This window comes from Lepisosteus platostomus, chromosome 6, assembly GCF_059453375.1.
Source record: "Lepisosteus platostomus isolate fLepPlt1 chromosome 6, fLepPlt1.hap1, whole genome shotgun sequence".
In the NCBI taxonomy this organism is placed as follows: domain Eukaryota; kingdom Metazoa; phylum Chordata; class Actinopteri; order Semionotiformes; family Lepisosteidae; genus Lepisosteus; species Lepisosteus platostomus.
The window spans coordinates 62,715,171-62,736,161 of record NC_142616.1 but is presented as its reverse complement, the minus strand read 5'-3'; the positions used below and the strand labels follow the sequence as shown (position 1 = coordinate 62,736,161).

At 39.9% G+C, this 20,991-nt stretch overlaps 1 protein-coding gene across 2 annotated transcripts in view; it reads left to right on the top strand.

Moving 5' to 3' along the window:
• The first annotated feature begins 326 nt into the window (after positions 1–326).
• Positions 327–20,991, top strand: part of LOC148662072 (POC1 centriolar protein homolog A-like) — a 54,951-nt gene continuing 34,286 nt past the window's right edge. Inside the window, exons 1-7 of one of the 2 annotated variants that reach the window (XM_088636776.1) lie at positions 327–756; positions 1,187–1,271; positions 1,545–1,716; positions 7,611–7,790; positions 8,673–8,780; positions 9,546–9,661; positions 12,158–12,291. In XM_088636776.1, the coding sequence (XP_088492902.1) occupies positions 742–756; positions 1,187–1,271; positions 1,545–1,716; positions 7,611–7,790; positions 8,673–8,780; positions 9,546–9,661; positions 12,158–12,291 (810 nt within the window). In that variant the 5' untranslated portion in view covers positions 327–741. The remainder of the gene's footprint in view (positions 757–1,186; positions 1,272–1,544; positions 1,717–7,610; positions 7,791–8,672; positions 8,781–9,545; positions 9,662–12,157; positions 12,292–20,991) is intronic. The other variant, XM_088636775.1, reaches the window with a different exon arrangement.

Below are 20,991 nucleotides of genomic sequence, written 5' to 3'. Positions count from 1 at the left end.
TTGACTCCAAAACATCTAAGGGCACTTCACCTGCCTGCTTTTGGTTTGGCCTCGGTGAGCACACCGGCGGTGTTAGCCATCGTTTGTGTTTATTGGGCATTTCTTTATATGTTCTGCACACAACCGCATTTTCACATTTTAATTGTTAGTAACAGGGTGCACGCCCGAACTCTTACACTGCATTGTGACAAGAACAGATTTTCGCACAACGAGAAAAATACACAACAAGAAACAAGAAAAATGATAAAAGTGCATTTGTCATTAAATAGCTCTGCGACTGTCGAGTTTAATAATTGTCGGCCAAAACGGCGAGTTTGCGTGTCTTTCCCTTTAAGGTTCAGCAGTTGCTCGCAGGCGCTCAGTGCGGCGCGTAAACTGAACCAACGTAAATCAAAGAGTAGCTGGTGTATTTACTCTTTTGAGCCGATCTGCAACAGCAGTCGTGGTGGATTAGGATTTTATTTTTAATGTTTTTTTAAAGTAACTGCAGAAATAACTTACAAGTTTAGTTTTTCTCCTATAGTTATGTATCTATGTCTTTCGAAAACAATGCTGCTACTTTTATAGCAAGTACAAGGTAGCTAAACCAAAGCCGTATGGGTGATTTTGATAGCTGAAGTTCCCAACGAATAAAGGCACAGGCTATCGACTGTACCTGTGACTTGATGGTATTAATATCAGGCATCGATTTCGTCTTCTAGAGCAGGAATTTTAAAGATTAATTTAAGGAGCACTGGGAAAATGTCTTCCGCTTTGGTAAGTAAATGCAGTTTGTGTCGGAGTGGCAGATTCGCATTTGAAAGTTTGTAGTGTGTTTTTGTTTATATTTGTAAGGTGCATCGTCCTTTTAAAAACGCGTGTTTAAGAAACGGGTTACGTCTAAAATGGATTTGCTTGTAGAGTGTTTATGTAGAAGATTAGAGTGTCCGTACCATTGTATCATTGTATCATTATCATCTACAGACGGTGGCAATTTAGTAACACAACAACAGTAACTTAGTTGTGAGTTGTATTGTCATCAGCAACCGAAACTCATTAATTAATATGCTATTGTATTAAAGTATTCTGGAGTAGAATAGAAGAGTTTTATTTTGGTCTAACCGATGTTTATCTCATTATATTCAAGATGAAAAAAACTTTCTAGCTTTTGCGACCATAATATTTCAAATACAATCTTGCCTTTCAGGAGGATCCAACATTAGAAAGGCATTTTAAAGGCCACAGAGACACCATCACCAGTGTTGACTTCAACTGCAACATGAAGCAGATCGGTAACGTTCAGTTCTGCCCGTGAAGAACATTTGTTTTAATACTGTTGAAAAATAACGTGTAGGCAGATGGATAGATATTGCACCACGTTATTAATATTTATAAATATTGCGATATATAGTAAGCCATATTTTGGAATACTATGGGTTAACTGTTGCACTTATTATTTCTACATTCAGCAAGTACAGTTCTTTTAAAAGTGATTTCGAACTAAGAAAAAAGATTTTCCCTTTGTGCACCGAAGACTTATTGAGGCTGTACTGTCTCTCCCCCAGCCACTGGCTCCATGGACTCCTGTCTGATGATCTGGAACATGAAGCCTCAGATGAGAGCGTATCGCTTTGTGGGTCACAAGGATGCGGTGATGTCCGTGCAGTTTTCTCCATCGGGACACCTGGTAGCATCTGCATCCAGGGACAAAACCGTTCGCCTTTGGGTGCCAAGTGTGTAAGTGAAGGGTGCTGTCAGATTTCAGGTTCAGTTTTCAACTCCTCAAGAACTTCAAGAACAGACAAACATCTCCAGTACCGAATACAGCAGCACGACGGTGTGGTTCAGGACATAAGGGAGTTCCTTTACATTGAGATTACAGAGGGGATGAACATTTTCCTGAGTATATTACTGCTACACTTGTGGCCACAGAGGCGTTTCCCGGATGGGAGTAGTTTAACTTGACAGTAGAGATATTGAGCCACACATTCCATAATGCTTTTACCTTTCTTTGGAAACTCTCTGTGTAGATGGTATTTAGATTGATCTGTTTTGCCATGGTGATTTTGCTGCATATCTTCACCTATGATTGTCTTTAATGCTGGGCAGTGTGCTGTACCCTTTGTTGTATCACAGACTTATTGAGACTGCATGCTCCAGTGTCAAAGTATTCAAGAGTGGTGTGATTGGTAATCCTCTCACTTTAGAGCTCTTTTTTGGGCACTTCACAAAGTGCTTGACGGGTAATGAGGACTCTCTTCCACCATTACCATTGTGTACCCCCACTTGGATAGAATGTGACGGCAGCCATAGTACACCAGAAAGCTCACCACACATCAGCTCTCAGTGGGGAGGAGAACAGAGTGATGAAGCCAATTCATAGATGGGGATTATCAGGAGGCCATGATTGGTAAAGGCCAGGGGGAAATTTGGCCAGGACACCAGGGTAACACCCTTACTCTAGCCTGGGAGTTACTTTACTACAGAAAGTCAGCACCTTGGTTTTATGTCTCATGTGAACGACGGTGTCTTTTTTACAGTATGGTGTCCCTGTTACTCCACTAGGGCATTAAGACCCACACAGACTGCAAGGTTTTGCTCCCCCTACTGGCCCACTAACACCTCTCCCAGCAGCAACCTTAGCTTCCCAGGAGGTCTCCCATCCCGGAACTGGCCAGGCTCACACCTGCTGAGCTTCAGTGAGTGGTCAGCTGTGAGTTGCAGGGTGATGTGGTTGCTGGTTTGGTTATTCGTGCTGCAGGCTCTCAGCTCCCTGATCCTTGGTTCAGGTCTGGACTGCTACACCTTCTGAGTGCAGTTTGCTTGGTCTTGCTGTGTCCTTACTTCTGTCAGGAATAAAGGGATTTATAGTTCAGGTGGGGAGCTGCGTCAGCATGCTTTGTCTGCAAAGGAACAAGTAATAGGTTTATTCCAAACTGAAAAGAGAAGAGAGAAAATACAGTATTTTGGCTGTGAGAAAGACAGGGGAGGTGGCAAAGATTAAATAGCACAGAAGAACAAAAGCTGGGAGAGGGGAGGAAGGAGGGAGCCTAAAGGGATTTGTGTTCATCAGTGGATGGAGGTATATTGCTGTGTTTATTCTGCCACTAGATGGCAGTGGTGCAACATTGAGCCACCAAATCTCATCTTTCAGTTTCTAGTTAAGTTTGTCAAATGTAATTATGTTTCGCCCAAATATTTGAAATACTGTAATACTGCATATGCTGGTTGTAATACATGTGTGCCATGTATTATGCCAATGATGGTGTATCTTTCATCTTCAGGAATGGAAAAAAACAGTGCGTTTTATGTAAGGTTAAGGGCAGTTTTCTATTTAACTGCCCGCATCTGTAATATATGGGATTGTTTAAATGGTGATTTCTAGAAAACATTTCCTTGGAATGTGGAACTTTGGTACACATGCAAATGGGAACACATTAACATAGGTGCTCACAGTGGATGCTGAACAGTTTGACAGTAGCTCTGCTACTGTGTTCTTTCCTACAGCAGGCTGCCATTGATACACATGATAGTCACAGTGAGCTGGAGTAGCGCCCTCTGCTGTCTACTGTCTTTTTTGCAAGGAAATGTGTTCCTCATGGTCCCATGTCTATCATGATTTATTGCTCTGTGGTGCACAGTTCTATTCATAGAGCCATTCTGATTGGCCAGATTATAATAATTAATAATAATTGCTTACACTTATATAGCGCTTTTCTGGACACTCCACTCAAAGCACTTTACAGGTAATGGGAATCCCCTCCACCACCACCAATGTGCAGCATCCACCTGGATGACTTTATAAGTGCCTTGTATATTGCATAGTACTGGTGGCTCTGGGGCTGAGGATCTGCGCCTGTGGTTGGAAGGTTGCTGGTTTGTATCCTGCAGAGGAATCCTACTCTGTTGGGCCCCTGAGCAAGGCCCTTAACCCCAGCTGCTCCAGGGGTGCCGTATAAATGGCTGACCCTGCGCTGTGACCCCAAGCTTCTCTCCCTGTCTGTGTGTCTCATGGAGAGCAAGCTGGGGTATGCGAAAAGACAAATTCCTAACACAAGAAATTGTATATGGCCAATTAAGTGATCTTATCTTATCTTGCTAACAATTTGGATAACTCATGGTTTTGGGGAAACAAAAAAAGGATTCTGTAGGATTTAGGCTGTCTGTTTTTGCAGTGTCACCCAGATGTCCCAGAGTTGTTCATGTCAGAGCTGTGATAGAAGCCTCTAATGCTAATGGACAATGGATGGTTGGAAAGAATATTTATACGATAAATATTGGCAAGGGTATTATTGAATAATTGTTAATGAAGATATTATTTCAGTGGTCCACAGTTGACAGCTGTAATAAGTGCAAATAAAAACTTGCTGACTTGCTGACTATCCCTGCAGTGAAGCATTATGATCAAAGTTTTGCTTTATACTCTGCTGTCCTGACAGCCCTTAAACTTTCGGTCCTTTACTGTCTCTTTTTCCGCAGTCTGCCTGGCACTTTTTAATAAGACACAAACGTAATTAAGCGAGTAATATGGTAGGTTCTGAGATGACATTTCGCTTTTCCCCCACATGGAATGGAGCTCCCTTTTCTTTTGCTCACTTATTGGAAAAAGGCTTGAAAATTTCCAGCAGCGTCTCTCATGTTTTAGAATTAACTGTACTCTGTAAACACTTCCAGATGCAATAAAGGTCTTATTAAATTGAATTGCTTCAAATGGCAAAGTTCCTGCGGAGCTTGGTGACATCCATCAATGTTAAGTGCTTTAACAGGGCTATTTGAATTTCTTCAAAAGGTTAAGAGACTCCCTTTTTGGTGTTGCCAGTGTTCCTCGTCCTTTAACCAGACCTAGAAAAGTCTCGATATGCGTGCCAACTAACAGTGTTGTCATAGTAATAGAGAGAACTCTGTTTGGAGACGTTGACGAGGAGGTGGAGAGAGTCTTTTGACGCAGAAGGCAAACATTAGCAGTTGCAATTCAATTTAGCCGATGGCTAAATTTCCTAGAAAGAGCATATTGCATAAGAAAGAGTAGTACTGAATGTGGCAAAGATTGGATCCCACTGGTTGACGGTATTGTTATTTTATATTGCTGCAGCACTTGAGGTTAAAAAGACAGAGCTGTTTAATTTCTGAGCAGATGAACGCATTCCTTGAGAACCTAGCCATGTCAGTGCTTAGAGCAGACTGAAAGGAATGATTTTTGATCTGGGTCTAATGGCTTCCCATGGGGTTTCTGGAAGATTCTTAACATTAAAAAAAGAAACCCGACACACCCTCTTGTGTTTGCCACAAAGCAAATTTAATTTGGATGTTCACTGTAGAGTGCTATAAATGGGGATACAATTGTATTTGTTTCCCCCCCCAAAAAAATCAGGGAATTCTGGTTCTTGCGAACCTTATTATTGAGTGATTGTGCACAGCATCCAGTAAGCTAAAGAAATGGTGCACTATAGATAAAACATTAAGAAGATGTACTGTAAACTGTTATAGTGGGGAAAAAAAGCCTGAAGACCTCACGTATTTCCATATTTGTGTTCTGCATTTACAAATGGAGTGACAGTGATAACCTTCGATCATCCCCCTCATAGTTGTGAACTCTGCACCAGAGTACTTTTTAGTGAACTAAAACAAGAAAGCGTATCATACAGTTTCACTCCCTCAGACACATGCAAAAAACAAAGCATGTTGGCAACATCCGTATCTATAAAGAGTGGTTCTTGACCTAATTTTACTGCTCCCTCTGCTTCTGGTGCTCTTTTACTGTCGTCTAGGTACCTGTTCATACCAGAGCTCACGGATTTTAGCGAGAACTGATAGAATACTCTTTAAATATGAACTTTGGTGCATTCCTTCTGTCGTGGAAAAGCAGCTTCTTTTAGGCATCTAAAAGCCCACAAGAAGACCTAATTTTTGGGTTTCGAAATGATGGCGAGGCAACTAAAACACCAGTGAGTTTGGAAGGTGTGCTGCCGAGCAACCGTTAATGCACAAATGGATGCTCTCCCTGCCTCTTGCAGACATGATCTTATTTTGCTGAAGAAAAGAGATGTGTATTTAGCTTGGTTTTAATAAATACACATATTTACACGTAAATACACGTACAGTACTTTGTTCATTCGTATCTCTCAGGAAAGATTGCCTGTGTTCATTTAAGAACATTCCTTTCATTTAAGTACATTCCTTTCGGTAATGTACCATACTTCTCGCTTCTATTTTGATTTCTCTTTTGTTTTCCTTTATTGTTAGAAGGGAGGCTATTGCTTTAGTGTTTCTTTTGATGTTAGCTGTATGTGGGTAGTGTGTCACAGTATAATGCTTTTATCATATCAGAGGGAGCTGGTGGATAATTGAAGAGACTAGAGCAAATTTTATTTGAAAGCATTGTACTCCTTTTGGATGTTTGGAGAACACCTTTTAGTTTTTCTGTAACCATTTCTTTGCTATATGCTAGCAACTGTCATACTTGTTGCCCAAAATTGAACTCCTAATGCAGTCAGGATCCTAGTCACATTGTACGTTCTGCTGTGGAGTGAATGCTTTTCAGGTTAGTGTTTTTTATTGTATTTTTAAGTTACAGAGAAGTTTGGTTTTGGTTAATGAAAGTGGTACCATCATAGTTGGATTCCAAACTCATAAATTATTATTTACTGTTATGTAAAGTAGGTTTTGTAAGTTGTAAGTTTTGTTAAAGTATCTGACCCCAAACTCTTGATAAATTCCTGTCTTGTGTTTTAAAAATAAGTGGCCAATCTTTTCCCAACATAGCACATATACAGCTTTTGGAGGGGGAGGTCTAACGGCAAGTTATTAATAACATGTTTATTGTCTCTAATGATCATTCTAATCCCTTTGTTTGAAGTGTCATTGAGCAGCATAAAGTAGTTTAAAGACAAGATATTTCTTGGTCACATTGATGTATCAAAATAGTTTTCATTCTGTAAAAAAAAAATCAAGAACCGACCTTACAGGTTTGTTAAAACCGAAATGATGCAGTATTCTTCATTAAGCTTAATTAATCATGTTTCCAGTCTTAGAATTAACCCTGGTATTAAAGAAATCTCACTTGAAAGCCCTTTTCCCTCAGTGTCAAAAGGAAATGATACGTTTCTGTGACCATTATTCCTCAGAAGGTAAGATTCAGTAGGTTCCTGCAGGTGTACCTCAAAACCCTTAGGGCTTTTTCTTTACCTGGTTATGTGTATACTAGTAGCTAATGGGGATTTGAAGCCATGAGAGATTTGAAGTTATTATTTGTGCACTCTGTTGAAATCTCTTTGAATATCAATTCGCTTTTCTTTTGGTCCTTGCTTTTATTTGACCAAATTTGAATGACTTGGAAAATTCATAAATACTTGTTTTGTGATAATCTTTTTATTATATTAGCAGTGAACAAAAATGAACATTCAAGTTCATTATTTTTTTAGAGAGGGAACTGTTTTTTGACCACAAAAAAAAAACATCAGCCTGAATTAAAGGGTCATGAATGGCAGTTGACATATTTTGTCTGTTAACGTGCATGGTGTAACTTTAATGAGCTTGGACTGGGGCAAGTACAATATTCCTGTAGGCGATTCATTTGAACTATATGTCTGTGTGTTTTTTAGCAGCTTTGTGTGTGTGTGTTTTATTTTCAGGAAGGGAGAGTCAACAGTGTTCAAAGCTCACACAGGGACAGTGCGGAGTGTCAGTTTCTCCAGTGACGGACAGTCTTTGGTTACAGCCTCAGATGACAAGACTGTCAAAGTCTGGACAGTGCATCGGCAGAAGTTCTTGTTCTCTCTGAACCAACACATCAACTGGGTCCGCTGTGCCAAGTATGTACAGTCTGAAGATCATCTGAGACATTTCTGCTCTTGGAAGTAACACACCACACAGGGCAGGCATCGTCTTTTCAGACTCTTCGAATTGTACCCATTTTTAGTCAGGATGAGTCACGGCTTCAAGAGAATACTTGAGTTAATACAACACTCATAATCTTCAGACTATAAGATGTAAATGTCTTCAATTTCATAATCTAATTACCCTTTGAAAGAAAGTAATATGGCCATCTATAGTGGAGGTTTTGTAATTGGTCCTCTCTCTTTGTTTAGTAAAGTCTCAAGGAGAACTTCATGATAGAGAGATAGTCATCACAGCTGAATAGGTCTGGCCTTAGATCTTTTATGAAATGTTCAGTTCAGCGGACCTGTGCTTTTTTTTAAAGAAAAATGATCATTTTAACTGTGCTCTCTAGAGTCTGTCACCTTACATGAACATGGAAGTAAAGGCACTTTATGTTCAGACTGCTTGGTTTTGGTTGTTTATATCTGTTACATATATATATTTTGTACAGAATATGAAACAGATTTATACATTTCCTCTTTTACACCTGTTGGAGTATTTGTGATAGATGTTCACATAGCTTGAGCATTATTTTAAAACTCATTTACATATACAGGACGTTGAATCTTTAATGAGGACAGCTTCCGTTTTTGTGATGAAATACTGTAAATTTAGAAATGTTCATATAAGAAATTAAGAATATATTTCTTCATGTAGTTATGAATGTGATGTGCTGCTGTAGAGAAAGCAATTTTTTGCATGTGCTTCAAGTTTAATACACGGCTGTGAGTAACCCTAAAAATTATTTTTGATGTAAGAGGCCTATCTTTGATAAGAACAGTATGCAGTCCTCATTATATTCCTTTGATCTTCAGGTTTTCACCCGATGGGCGACTGATAGTCTCAGCAAGTGATGACAAAACTATAAAAATATGGGACAAAACCAGCCGTGAGTGCATCCACTCATTTTATGAGCATGGAGGGTAAGTGTGTAGTGTAAATTGCCACAGTTTTTTATTATTATTGCTGTTCTGAGTGGTTTATGGGGACCTTTGAAGACCTAGTCTTTCACATCAATATTGGATTAGCATTCTTGCCATTCGTAGACCTTCAAGCATTTCTTTTGAATTGGTTTGCCACAGCGTTCTTTCAATTTGGTAGTTGAGGGGCAACAAGCAGGCAGGTGTGTGTTGCAAAGTATTGTAGTTCCCAGTTCTAGGGGCTGTTATTAGTCCTTTTTTTAAGAAAACCAGCTTATACATTTTTCATATGTAGAAAAAGACAGCCTTATTTCATTCCTGTGACTTTTATCTGCTTAAATCGGTAAGTTAACGCTGCCGATCGGTTTAATGCGTGAGGGTGGAGTTTAAGATGAATAGTTCTTTAATGGCTTAAATCATCTGGATTTGCTTTGCTGAAATTGATGAGTACACTGATGAGCACAGATGGGCCATTTAGCATGACTAGCTCAAAGCTGTGGTGTTTGGTGAGGTAGGTTAGCCCTACCTTTTTTTCTGGCAAATCCTTTTATTACTTTTTAAAAACTGGACAATGTCATTGTGTTAAATCCCTATTGCCGCCTGCTCTTTTCTGCAGAAGTACGACAATATTATCCTACAATCTTTCTCCTCTGGACACACAGTGGGCTATTGCATCTCTCTGGTGTTATAGGTTCATCACTCTGTGTCTTACTGCATGAACTACCATAACATTTTGGATTCTCAGTCGCGTGTCATCTTCTTCCATAGCTATGTAAATTACACAGATTTCCACCCCAGCGGCACGTGCATTGCAGCTGCCAGCACAGATAACACCGTCAAAGTGTGGGACATCCGAACCAGTAAACTGCTCCAGCATTACCAAGGTACAGTGCTTTCTCTCACCCCCCTTGTTGAGGATTGAATAGGAAAGCAAAACTTGAAACATACAGTAAAACGGTCACCAAGGAATCGAGTCGTTAATTAGATAGATACTTCATTAATCCTGTGAGGGAAATTGCAGTGCAACAGCAGCCTGGCACAGTCAACCCAGTGCAGTGTAACGAAATGATACAATAATATACCATACAAAACAGTAAGTACAGTCGGTGAGAAGTGCAGTAAAAGAATGGAGTATACAGACTTGCTCACAGTACCGAAGATACAAAACAAACCTGCATGTACTGGACACAAAAAGATGTATTGCACATTCTAAATATATTACACAAATCCCTAGCATATATTGCACAAAAAATAGTTGTAAACAGGAAAACCAGCTGTAAACAAAGAATTCATGTTTAGTCCAAAAACAGGTCCATGTTCCCCCTGCTCAGACACACAGTGGAGGAGTTGTAGAGTCTTATGGCAGAAGGCAAGAATGACCGTATGTAGCGCTCCCTGTCGATGGCAAGGCATGATTTGCAAGAAATGCCAATTGCTGGACAAACAGGAAGCCCGCTGAGTGATCATGATATGGCCAGAGGGGCCATCAGTGTGTGTGCTTAATTTCCTTTTTCAGAGGAAATGCAAAACCTATCTGCAAAATGTATTCATGGATTTTGTTTACAAATCATGTTCCTTATAATTAAGAGCCCAGAGTTTTTCTCCAGAATGGCAAAACGTAATGTGAAATGGAAATAAAAGCAGCATGAAGACAACTAAAAAATTACTGATTTTATTTTCTTCATGTGGCTGCATCTTACACGTTTCAAGAATTTATAGTAATGTAATAAGTGAATATTAAATTCACCGGAGTTTCTGGGTTGTTTTTAATTGTGATTTGACACTGGAATATATGGTTACTTCTGGTATTTCTCTGAACTTTTATTCAAATAATTGTCAGGCTGTGTGATTAGTTTTGGCAAAACGTCTATATTATGTGATGTAAAACTGTTTAAGCTGTAAGTTACATGACAGAAAAATTTCAAGCAATTGCCTTAGCTTATTACAAAGCAATGAAGCTGGACAAAATAAATAAAAAGACTAGGAAGCCTTCAGCTCCTTCATTTTCTCTGACACACAGTAACAGTAGGATAGAGTTTTTGTCACAAAAATCTGTGATTCATTGACAGAGGATCTGATAACGGGCTGAGGTATTTTGTCATTAACCAGCTACACCAGTATACATCTGTGTCCTGGGGCAAGTGAAGAGACAAATAATGTGAACAGAACATACCATCTAAAGCTCATAATAAAGGAGAAAAACAAGTGAAGCTAGATGGACCCTTCAGTAATTGCCTTGAAGCAGAACAATAAAGTTGGAACAATTTAGATTTAATTCTTTTCAGATTAGAAACCACTCAAGAGTACAATTACTTGTCTGAAACGTCAGGATATTCAGGGTGTCAACCATCGCTGTCCAGCACTTGTTAAAGCATCATTAGAGATTCAAGAATGAAGCGTAAAATGGAGAACTTTAATGGATTTATGGGAAATTTAAACAAAAATCTGACAAGGCACAGATCCATTAAAATTAACATTATGAACTTTTGGATATTTGCTTATTTAAAAAAAAGCTTTTGCAAGTAGTTATGTCAATTTACGATTCCATCCTTTGCAAAGAAACTTTTTATATAAAAGTCTTAATTTCTGTGAGTTCAGGTCTGTTAAAAATATATATTCTTATATATGTCAGGTGTAAAATGAACAGGCAGTTCTGAAGCACTGTTAAAAGAGTTCATAATCGGCTTAAAAACCTTTCTCATTTCCTTTGTTAAAAGCCTTCAGAAAAGCTTTTCCCGTGCTTTAGAAATATATTATTGCGCTGTAATTAATGGAAGTCTGGTGTGTTTTTTCAAGTTTGCACACTTTGTAATGACCCCAGGGCATTCTTTTACACACTTGCAGTTTAAATAGTTGTCCAGTAGAGGGAAGCACATGCCTTCCGAAAAACACTGCTTAAGTTGGACATGATCATGTGCCCAGGTACGAAAAGGCAAAAGGGCTTTTCCAATTGAAGTAAGAGTGGAACTACACATGTGTCACTTGCGTTTTGTACAGAAAAGAATACACATCACGAATTCAGTCAGTTCTCATGTCTGCATAGAAATGACTGCTTGCTGAATGAGCAGTTGTTGAAAGAGTGATGTCTTTATAGACTGCGCTACCGATAATGGACACAAATGTTGTTTTCGAAACCTCAGTCTCTGTCAGTTTGCACATCTCTGCCTGGCAGGTTTGTCTCTCAAAATAAAAGATGGCGTTTTGAATTAATCTTCATGCCGTTCATCTGTGTAAGTGTCTGTTAGCTGAAAATTGACATGACCAACATCTGTCAGAAAGTCCACAAGCTGTCTGGACAAACATAGTGTAGTGTGATTGAAGTAAGGCTTTCTTGAGTGAATTCTTGCTATGTGATGCTTGTGTTTTACGTCTGGTTACAGTGCACAGTGCCGTAGTGAATGGGCTTTCATTCCATCCCTCTGGGAACTATCTCATCACTGCTTCCAATGACTCCACACTGAAAATACTAGATTTATTGGAAGGAAGGCTACTGTACACACTTCATGGCCATCAGGTAAGAGTACTGCAAAAATGTCGACATTGTCATACACAACCATTAATCTCAAACTTAAAGGTTTTTTCCCAAGATCACAGTGTTGTCCATGGATTAAAGTTGGCATATTCTTTTCAGAAAAAAAAAAATCCTAATGAATGTAATCTAGTCAATTAAAAGCTTTGTCTTTGAATGCATGTACAGTGGAAAGTTTGAAGGGCTGTTTCTATTAAATGAAGTCATGCAGCCTTGTAGTTCTGTGAGTTATGACTCAGTACATTAAAATGTTCTAGGGCTGTCCCAGTGTGGCAGGGAGTAAAGGGACAAGTTGAGCCTTGTAGTTCAGCTATTGAGTCTGGGCAGCATAATCGGGCATCCATGACGGGTCGTCTCCCTATCCAAATGGTCATGCATTTCCAGGAGTGGGTGGGCTTGAGTTAGGGAGGGTAATTCTGACTTGCAACACAACACAAACCCATGGGTCTTATTGTGTGGTGTAGTACAGGCAAGCTGGTGATGATGCCGTGACAAATGTTCTATTCCAGAATGGTTTTTTAAAAGTATTTATGCACGGCATGGAAAAGGGATCTTCTGCGTGGCTTAACCAGTGATGGTATTCTCTGCAGGTGCAGGTCGAACTCAGTGATCAGTGTGTTGCAAGTTAAGACCTGGGTGATGTTGCTAGCCAGCTGTGGTTGGGATTTCCAAACGTGACTGAGAGAAGTGGGGGAAAAGGGATGAGATTAGTCAAAGTTCAACAGTGACTAATAATAATAATAATTCCATATACATATATAGCATTTTTCTGGACACTCCACTCAAAGCACTTTACACCTCTCTGCGGTATGTGCCTCTCTTTTAATTGGGGAAGTAAGTATTTCCTAAAATACTTATAATTCTGCTCAGTTTGAAAGTTATCATCCATTTAGGGACCTACTGCCTTTTTTGTTTAATATTTTTTCAGCAGTTACAATTACATATTTTAAAAAAAAATAAAAAACAGGCTTTCCTTTTTATTTGAAAAGTTCTTTTGCAGTCTACAAAAAGAAAGTGAGTTTGACAGCTTCAACAGTGTGGGATTCGCTTGTGGTGTGAACAGATTGGGTGGTGTTGTTTTTCAGTAATGGCTGCAGCTTTAAGGTAAGATGATAGGTGAGCTTTTCGCCTGTCAACGAGAGTCAGGCTGCACAATGTTAAGAATTTACAGGAAGTCTCAAAAGAAAATCTGGAGTCTTGAGAACCACCAAAGTGATAACAGCTGTAAAGCTATTTTTCCTTGTCACAAGTGACACATGACTGCTCCATATCAGCTCGTGAGCCAAATCCAGTCCAGTGCTTGCAGATAATGATGAGGTTTCGTTTTTTTATTGCGATGATGGATTAATGCTTCAAGGAATATTTGTTGGTTCTGAGTTGTGCCAGTCTGTAATGGCATGTTCTCAGCTAAACCAGTAATTCTTTAGAATATTTAGAATTGTAACCGAGTCCTTCGGGCAATACACAGTGAATCACACTGATGAAACAAAAAGCTCTACAGATGTATTTTGTGGACTTGCAGCAATTGTATTTTTTGGAGGGTTTCCTAACACAGCCTTGGAGAGCTAAATATGTGTTTTGTGGTTATCAGCCCAGAAACATCATTCTATTATCTACCTCCTATTGTATCACCTGGAAATATTAATTTGACTCACCATTCAAAATGTCATATAAGATGACTATATCTTGGTTATTCTGTTTGCATCGACAGCTTATTTTCCTGTGAGCCTGTTAAAACTGTGATTCAGAGCAATTTTACATACTAGTGCTGATCGGCAATATATGTTCAAGGAAAATGTATTTAAGCTTAATTGCATTGAAGTATAGTCTTGCCAAAGGTGATTGAAGGTGTTGCTCTTACAGATTTAGGAGGTGAATTAGGAGTTATAAGAAATGTGGGGAATTTTGTGGACAGTTTCTTTTTGAGATGTAGACACCATTACTTTGGTGTCTTCTAAACCACATGCAACTCTTGTGAGACACCTCTCCTGTCTTACAATTAAAAAATCCCTTCTTATTTTATCACTTTTAGTAGGACAAATGTTTGCTGAAACTTTTCCCTGCCTGATGTGAGAAATGGATGCACTTATTTTAATTACCAAGTCAAACAGTGCGTATAATTGCAACTTTTAAATCCTCTGAGGACCACACTTAGTTTTCTGTTTGGCTGTGTGAAGCATCATGTGTGATATTTCTTTCCCCTTGAGTGACTTGAACGCCACAAACATCTTGCATAACCTCATCAGATAAGTTTTAGTTAACTCCTTCTAAACATTTCTCTGTTCGCATATCCCTCTGGATCCTGATTCTCCTTCTTTGAAAGGCTTTGAAAACCTGTGTCCTCCTTGTGCATTTCTCACCAGGGCTGGGTATATTATGTAAAAGTTAACATGAGAAAGGCGTGCCTGCGCGCGCTTTGTGTTGACATCACCCAGGGTCCGAGAGTTTGCTTGTGTAGCATGGATTCTTTTTTTTTGTATATAGCGCTTTGGAATTCATTTTTTCATTTTAAGAGACTGAAAACTTTTGAAATACTACAGATTCTTTGGACGTGCCAGTGTGATCGGTATTCCACTAGACATGTCTGCCAGGTGCGCAAAAACTGTCAGGGAGCCCTCTGTAATTTCTGTCTTGTGCGTAAGTGTGTTCTCCCTGCTGTGTGAGCTGCACGAGCTGCTGTTCCTATTCTTTCCAACACTGTGCTGGGTTCATGCACCAGCGAGACTGTCTGGCAGTATCGTGGGAGGTTGTGAAAGGGCATTAGTCACTTGTGAAATAGAACAGACTGTCCCTCAGACTTGTTGCTAGGATCTGGTTTGTTTTGCTCTAATGCAGTGATGGTGTCTCCTGTATATACACCTGACAAGCAACGTTTTGGGAAGTGAGCTGGCGAGGGATGGGGTCCTTTTGTACTTGACGCAATTGGATCTGTGGTCAAGGTGTCTGGAATGCAAACTGCCAGCTGATTGATCTTAGATTACAGGAGCTGGTGCCAAGTTTACATTCTTCCCTTTCAATACAATGGTACAGGCCCTTTCCCACTCATAATGGGGGCTGTGGCGGAGGCAGCTGTTCTCAGTTCTTGGTTTAGTCACCGCTTGGCGGACTTTATGTTTTGTCAGTGAGCCGACGTGCACAGCTTTGTCAGGTTCGTGATTGGTATGGATCTAAAAAGTACGTGTTTGCGCAATGGAGATGGCGGATTCTACCTGCAAATGATATCTACCAGCAAGCATGTGTCTTTTTAGGAAGCTGTGCACAGCATGTGCAGGCCCGGGTTGAATAAAAACTTTCACCCTTAACGTGCTGCTGGCTGCTTGCTTCCCAGGAGTCTCTTCCTCCTACCAATTGAAGACCTGCAGTTAAATACTAGTTTATTTTTAGGATTGGCTGGGTGGTTGAAATGTGGCTCAATCTGAGGCACAGTAATAAATTTGGTATGAATAAAGCAGTCTTATTTGACAAAGGATCTTTTAATAGGTTTTAAAAAACCTTAAAATTCTTTAAAATTGGACATTGGAAAGCTGTAAAAATGTAAAAGAGATGCAAACCTTTTAATGAAACAAAAATGTTACATTGCAGAGGTTACAGGTGGATGGGTGGTGTGTCAACTAGCACACAAGACCTAAGATTTTCCTGTAATGTCTGTCAGCTGCTGATGAAGGGCTGTAATTCATAAAATAAGGTATATCCTGTCTGCCCACTGAGAGTCATAGGCCTAGCTGGCCTACGTGCTATCCTGCAATGTAAACAAGCTGGAAAAACAAATCCCACCCTATGGGTGTCATTGACAGGCTGTCACTGTTCTTTACGAGCTAAGACTCAACTATGCTGTGAGCGTGCTAAAGTGCAGATTGCTATGCATTCAAGCCCTTTTTTAAGGACTGCTTTCTGGAAGGCTTCTTTATCCTGCTGCCCGAAAGACGTATGTGCAGTGTCTTCAAGAAAAGCGCTGTTGACTTTATTTTATCTTATCACCTCCACAGAGCTGCTCTAACAAACCTGAGGGTTGTACCACTTGAATCGCAAGCCGAGTTTTGTTCAGCTAGCCCATGTTAGCTGTCAAGAATCTTTCAAGCCAGCAGCAGAGTGTTTCCAGTGGGAAAACACACCCGGAATCTTGTACGCTTTAAGAGTTCGATAAAAATATCTCAGAGTCATTTGCTAGGAAAAGTTAGGTGCAGAATAAAACATTATTTTTTAAAGCCCCCTACATAAACTTCTGTATAGTTTTGAAATACAAAATTCTGAGTTACGTACATTAAATCCGGCTTAGGTCCTTAAACAAAAAGTTGTCTCATCCTTTCGTATGATCCTATGATACTTTTATGTCTCCATCTCTTGCCCAAGTAATGCTTTAAGGGAAATAATGTGTGTTTTTTGAGGAAAATCATGCAGGTCAGAAGGAAAGTGTGTCCCAGGTTATTGATACAACTGGCTCACATCTGAATAACTTCATTGTTAATTTTGTCTTTTTGTCAGTAAAATTCTTAGATTAGTACTACATGGCCTCAGACATTTATTTTATTGGAATGTAGGAGATTGGTGCTAACTTTATGCTGAGCCTTTGTATCATGTAATTGGTTGCTCATTTTCTTCCTAAATTCTTTTTACTCGCTGTGAAATTTTAAAGACTCGTGTCTTCATACTTGTCCATATTGATCACTTTGGCTTTCCTTTAGCACATTACCATGGCTGTTTCTGAAGCTGCTTGAATGTGATGTCTTCCTGAGCTGTTGTAGCCACGCTCTGTATTTGGAGTAATAGTGAATGAATGACACGTTTGTCATATCGAAAGAAAAGATGTGTGCATTCAACTAGGGCTGGGCGATATGGCCAAAAACATTATCACGATAAAAATGTTTATATCAGTCGATATCTATAATTATCACGATAAATGTCTTTTAAAAAAAAGTTTAAAGGCAGATTTTTTCTCCTGAGTGAAAGTTGAAGAAACCAGACAGTTAATTGCTAAATTAAACAACTTTTTATTTTAAGAACACAACAAACACTTGCCAAACAGCAGAAACATTAAACAAATCTGTTAGCTGCCTGGTCTGCAACACGCACGCGCACTCCCGCAGTATTTTGTGCGCATGCGCATACCATGCGCAAAGCATAAACATATATATCGAACATTTATCGAACTTTTGTTAAAATTATATCGAGGAAAATTATATTGCGATAATTATCGTTATCGAATTATCGCCCAGCTCTACATTCAACCTTCACAGACATTTCTGGTTGTAATTTGCAGATATGTACAGGATATGTTAACAACATCTTCTGTAACCATAATATCTGTTAACAAGTATTTGTGTAGCAAACTTATCTTCAGAATTTACATTGATTCTGGATATTGTAAAGGTCCTACAGTATCATTTTACGATTCAAAGAATAAAACATTGAAAGTCCAGTCACCTGATTAATGATATCACCCAATAAAAAACTCTAAGAATCTACAGTAGAGCTACTCAACATCCAGGGCTGTATTTTGATACCATATCAATATTTCTAAATTGATCCTGTTGATTACCAGTTAAATAATTAAGGAGCTGGTTTCAGCACAATTCTGTTGGAGTAGATTGGAAGGGCCGCAATTTGAGAGCCCTGCTCTTAAGTAAAATGTGTTTTTCTGCCTCATGCAACTTGAAAATGAAACATGAATATGTGAAAGAGTGCTGTAATCTCCTACCCTGGCTTTGTGAAACTCACTTGCCTCAAGCCTTTTGATGGAAATAATACTTATGCAGCCAGCAGCAGGTGCATGAAAAAAAAAAACTACTTTCAGTCACCATTCGCCAAATTATACGTGCCTCTTCTCCTGTCACGCTCAGCATGCACAAGTTCCTCTTTATGGACAGATCCTCTGTTAATCATGTTTTTCTTCCCCGTTTCATTCAGTCAGCCAGTAACTTAATTCCAGTGAAATACGTTCTGAAGTGAAGATGGATATGTCAGGTATTCGGTGGTCACCAGGACTGACTGGAGACAGCGGTGTCAACATAAGCTTTGTGATCAGGAATGAGGCGTAATTCCATGTTAAGTTGCTGCTTGTTATATTTTCCAATTCAGCAAAACGCTTTGACGCGTCAGTCATGCAGATGAATGATCTGCTCTCATATCGGTGTATTTTACAGTCATCTGCATTGTTTTCTCGGCAGCCAGATTTCTGAAGCAGATTTCCTAGGGTTGAAAAGCACAGCATTACTCGTTGGTGCTTCAGACTCCTAAAAAAAAAAAAACTTCATCCTGCTAGAACTGTCAGAGGAGTGATTCACTATGACTCATACTGAAGAACAGCTCCAAAGACCACAGTTATAATTAAAACATTTTGTGTTTTCTGGAAATTGCGTTAACTGAAGTCTTTCGGTCATACATAAGCGCTTCTTTTTGGCTAAGATGTAGAACGGTTTAGCCTTATCGTTTATCAGCCCCACTCCCTTTCCTTTTTCCGTCTTTTGACACCTGAGGTCGTTCTTCACGATTGCTGTGGGACCCTTCAGAAAATGGAAAGCCCCAGAATTGGGGGAAAAAAACAGATTTTAATTAATATTAGCTGCTCTTAACATTGCATTTAATTTTTAGGCATTGTATACCCTGGTTTGGGTAGAATGTTCAGAGAGTAAAGACATCCATCCAATGTATTCATTTTCTAACCGCTTCTTCTAATTTAGGGTCGCGGATGAGCTGAAGCCCACCCCAGCAAGCAGTGGTCGCGAGGCAGGGTACACCCTGGGGAGAACACCAGTCTGTTGCAGGGCAGGCAGACACAAACACAGGGACATACACACTCACACCTAGGGCACGTTTTCCCAGAAGCCAATTAACTTCTTGTACGGTTGTACGAGGAGACGGAGCACCCGGAAGAAACCCCGGGTGAACATACCACCGCCACACAAATAACATCCAGCAGAATTGAATTGAACCCAGGGCCCCAGACTGCGAGGTCGCAAGGCTAACCAATGCACCACCTTACCGCCCGAGAGTTAAGGCGTGCGTTTTGATTATAGAGATGCAAGCATAAAGATGAAATCTAAAAAGAATTTTACAAAAAGAAGCTCATCTACGTGACAAGGTAGTGCTCGAACAACAAAGGCAGCTGAATGGTGTTTGTAATGGATTTCATTTAGTCTTTCCAAAGGAGAATCTTTTGTTCAATCCGAGGACATTTGAATGCTAATTGTGACCAGTCGTTCACTCAGTCTCAGAAAAGGTGCATGGAATTATGTAGTAAATTGAATATATTCACATTTAGTTAAAAATACTTCTGTTGACCCTGAAATGATCCCTGGAATCAGAAAGCAAGGTGTAGATTAAAGTTCTGATGCAGATTTAAAGTTGTTTTGCCAGAGGCTGAGTGGGTCGCAGAGTTCAGATTCTGATTCTGTACGGGATGAGCTTCCGCTAATAGCTTGTGCGTTCCTGAAAAGGGCCTGGAGCCTTGCTCTTCCTTGGAGGTTCGTCTCTTCTGGCCCCAAGAGCTGATCTAGGCTGGTGCTTGAGGTTTTCTCGGCAAACCATTGAAACTCTCCAGACACCCTTAAGACGAGACGAGCAGTGCTAACCCCAGTGTTTTACAGCCAGATCCGATTGAAAGTTTGGCTTGCCTGCGCTCCATCTTCCCTGTGCCCTGTTTCATTTTTGGCTCCCTTGCTCTTTGCCTCATTTGCCTTTTGAGCTGTCTCCGCGGCTGGGCTGTGGTTTGCTGGATGCTGGCGCTAAATGGCTGCGTCTGGCTGTAACCTCAGAGACGGCTGCCCTTCGCTGGTATCTTGGCATGGTATTTATTATTTCAGCATCTAAAAGCAGAGGGCCTTGATGTTAGCGGTGTTCCATGGGTGGTTTTGTTTAAGCATGTGTGTCAGAAACCTCATAATGGTGCTTTCGATGGACGCTAAATGCATTTCCTAACAAAAAAAAGAAAAAGCCATCTCCTCCTGTTGAGTTGTACGGGAGAATGAAGTCTACGTCTGGATTGTTGCTAAATATGTTACCTTTCATGGTTTAGGAGCTGGATCAATGTCGTCAAAATCCAGCTTCTCATCAAACTAAATTAGGTATAAAAGTAACCATAGCAACTATGAAAATAGAGCATCCTGGTCTTTGTTGGCATGTCTTGCCAACTGCAGCTGTGCCGTTCTAAAAGTAGACACTGAAGATGTTGGGAGCCAGGGTTTCTTGCTCTGGGTGACTCCAGACCTGCAGGGAATTCTGGGATTGACTGCAGCAGTGCCTTGAGTGAATGGCAGTGGATTGAGATACTTTTTTGGTAAATGCTTTTTTACATTGTGGACTAATATTGCCTCTGAAGGACTATATTGCCCATCATTATGGGTGACTCATAACATCTGGAGACTGCTTTGACTGCCAGTCCACTTCTGAAGGATCTTGGTGGTCTTTTGGCATGCTGGCTGCTCTGAACACCAGCATACAGATTCTTTGTTTATATTTGTGTCTGTTTTGTTTTTTTTAGAGGACCTGCTTTTTTTCCCACTTCTATTGTTTAATAGCACAGTCCCCTTCAAAGAGCATTGATTTTATTATACGGCTTTGAGCTGCCACACAAGTAGACTCAGTGGAATTGTCTGCATGCAGTTTTAGAATGTTTTGATGTGTAATCTAAATGTTCGCCACGCTTCAGTGCTTAACAATTTAATGTGCTAGCGTTCATGTATCTTTCTC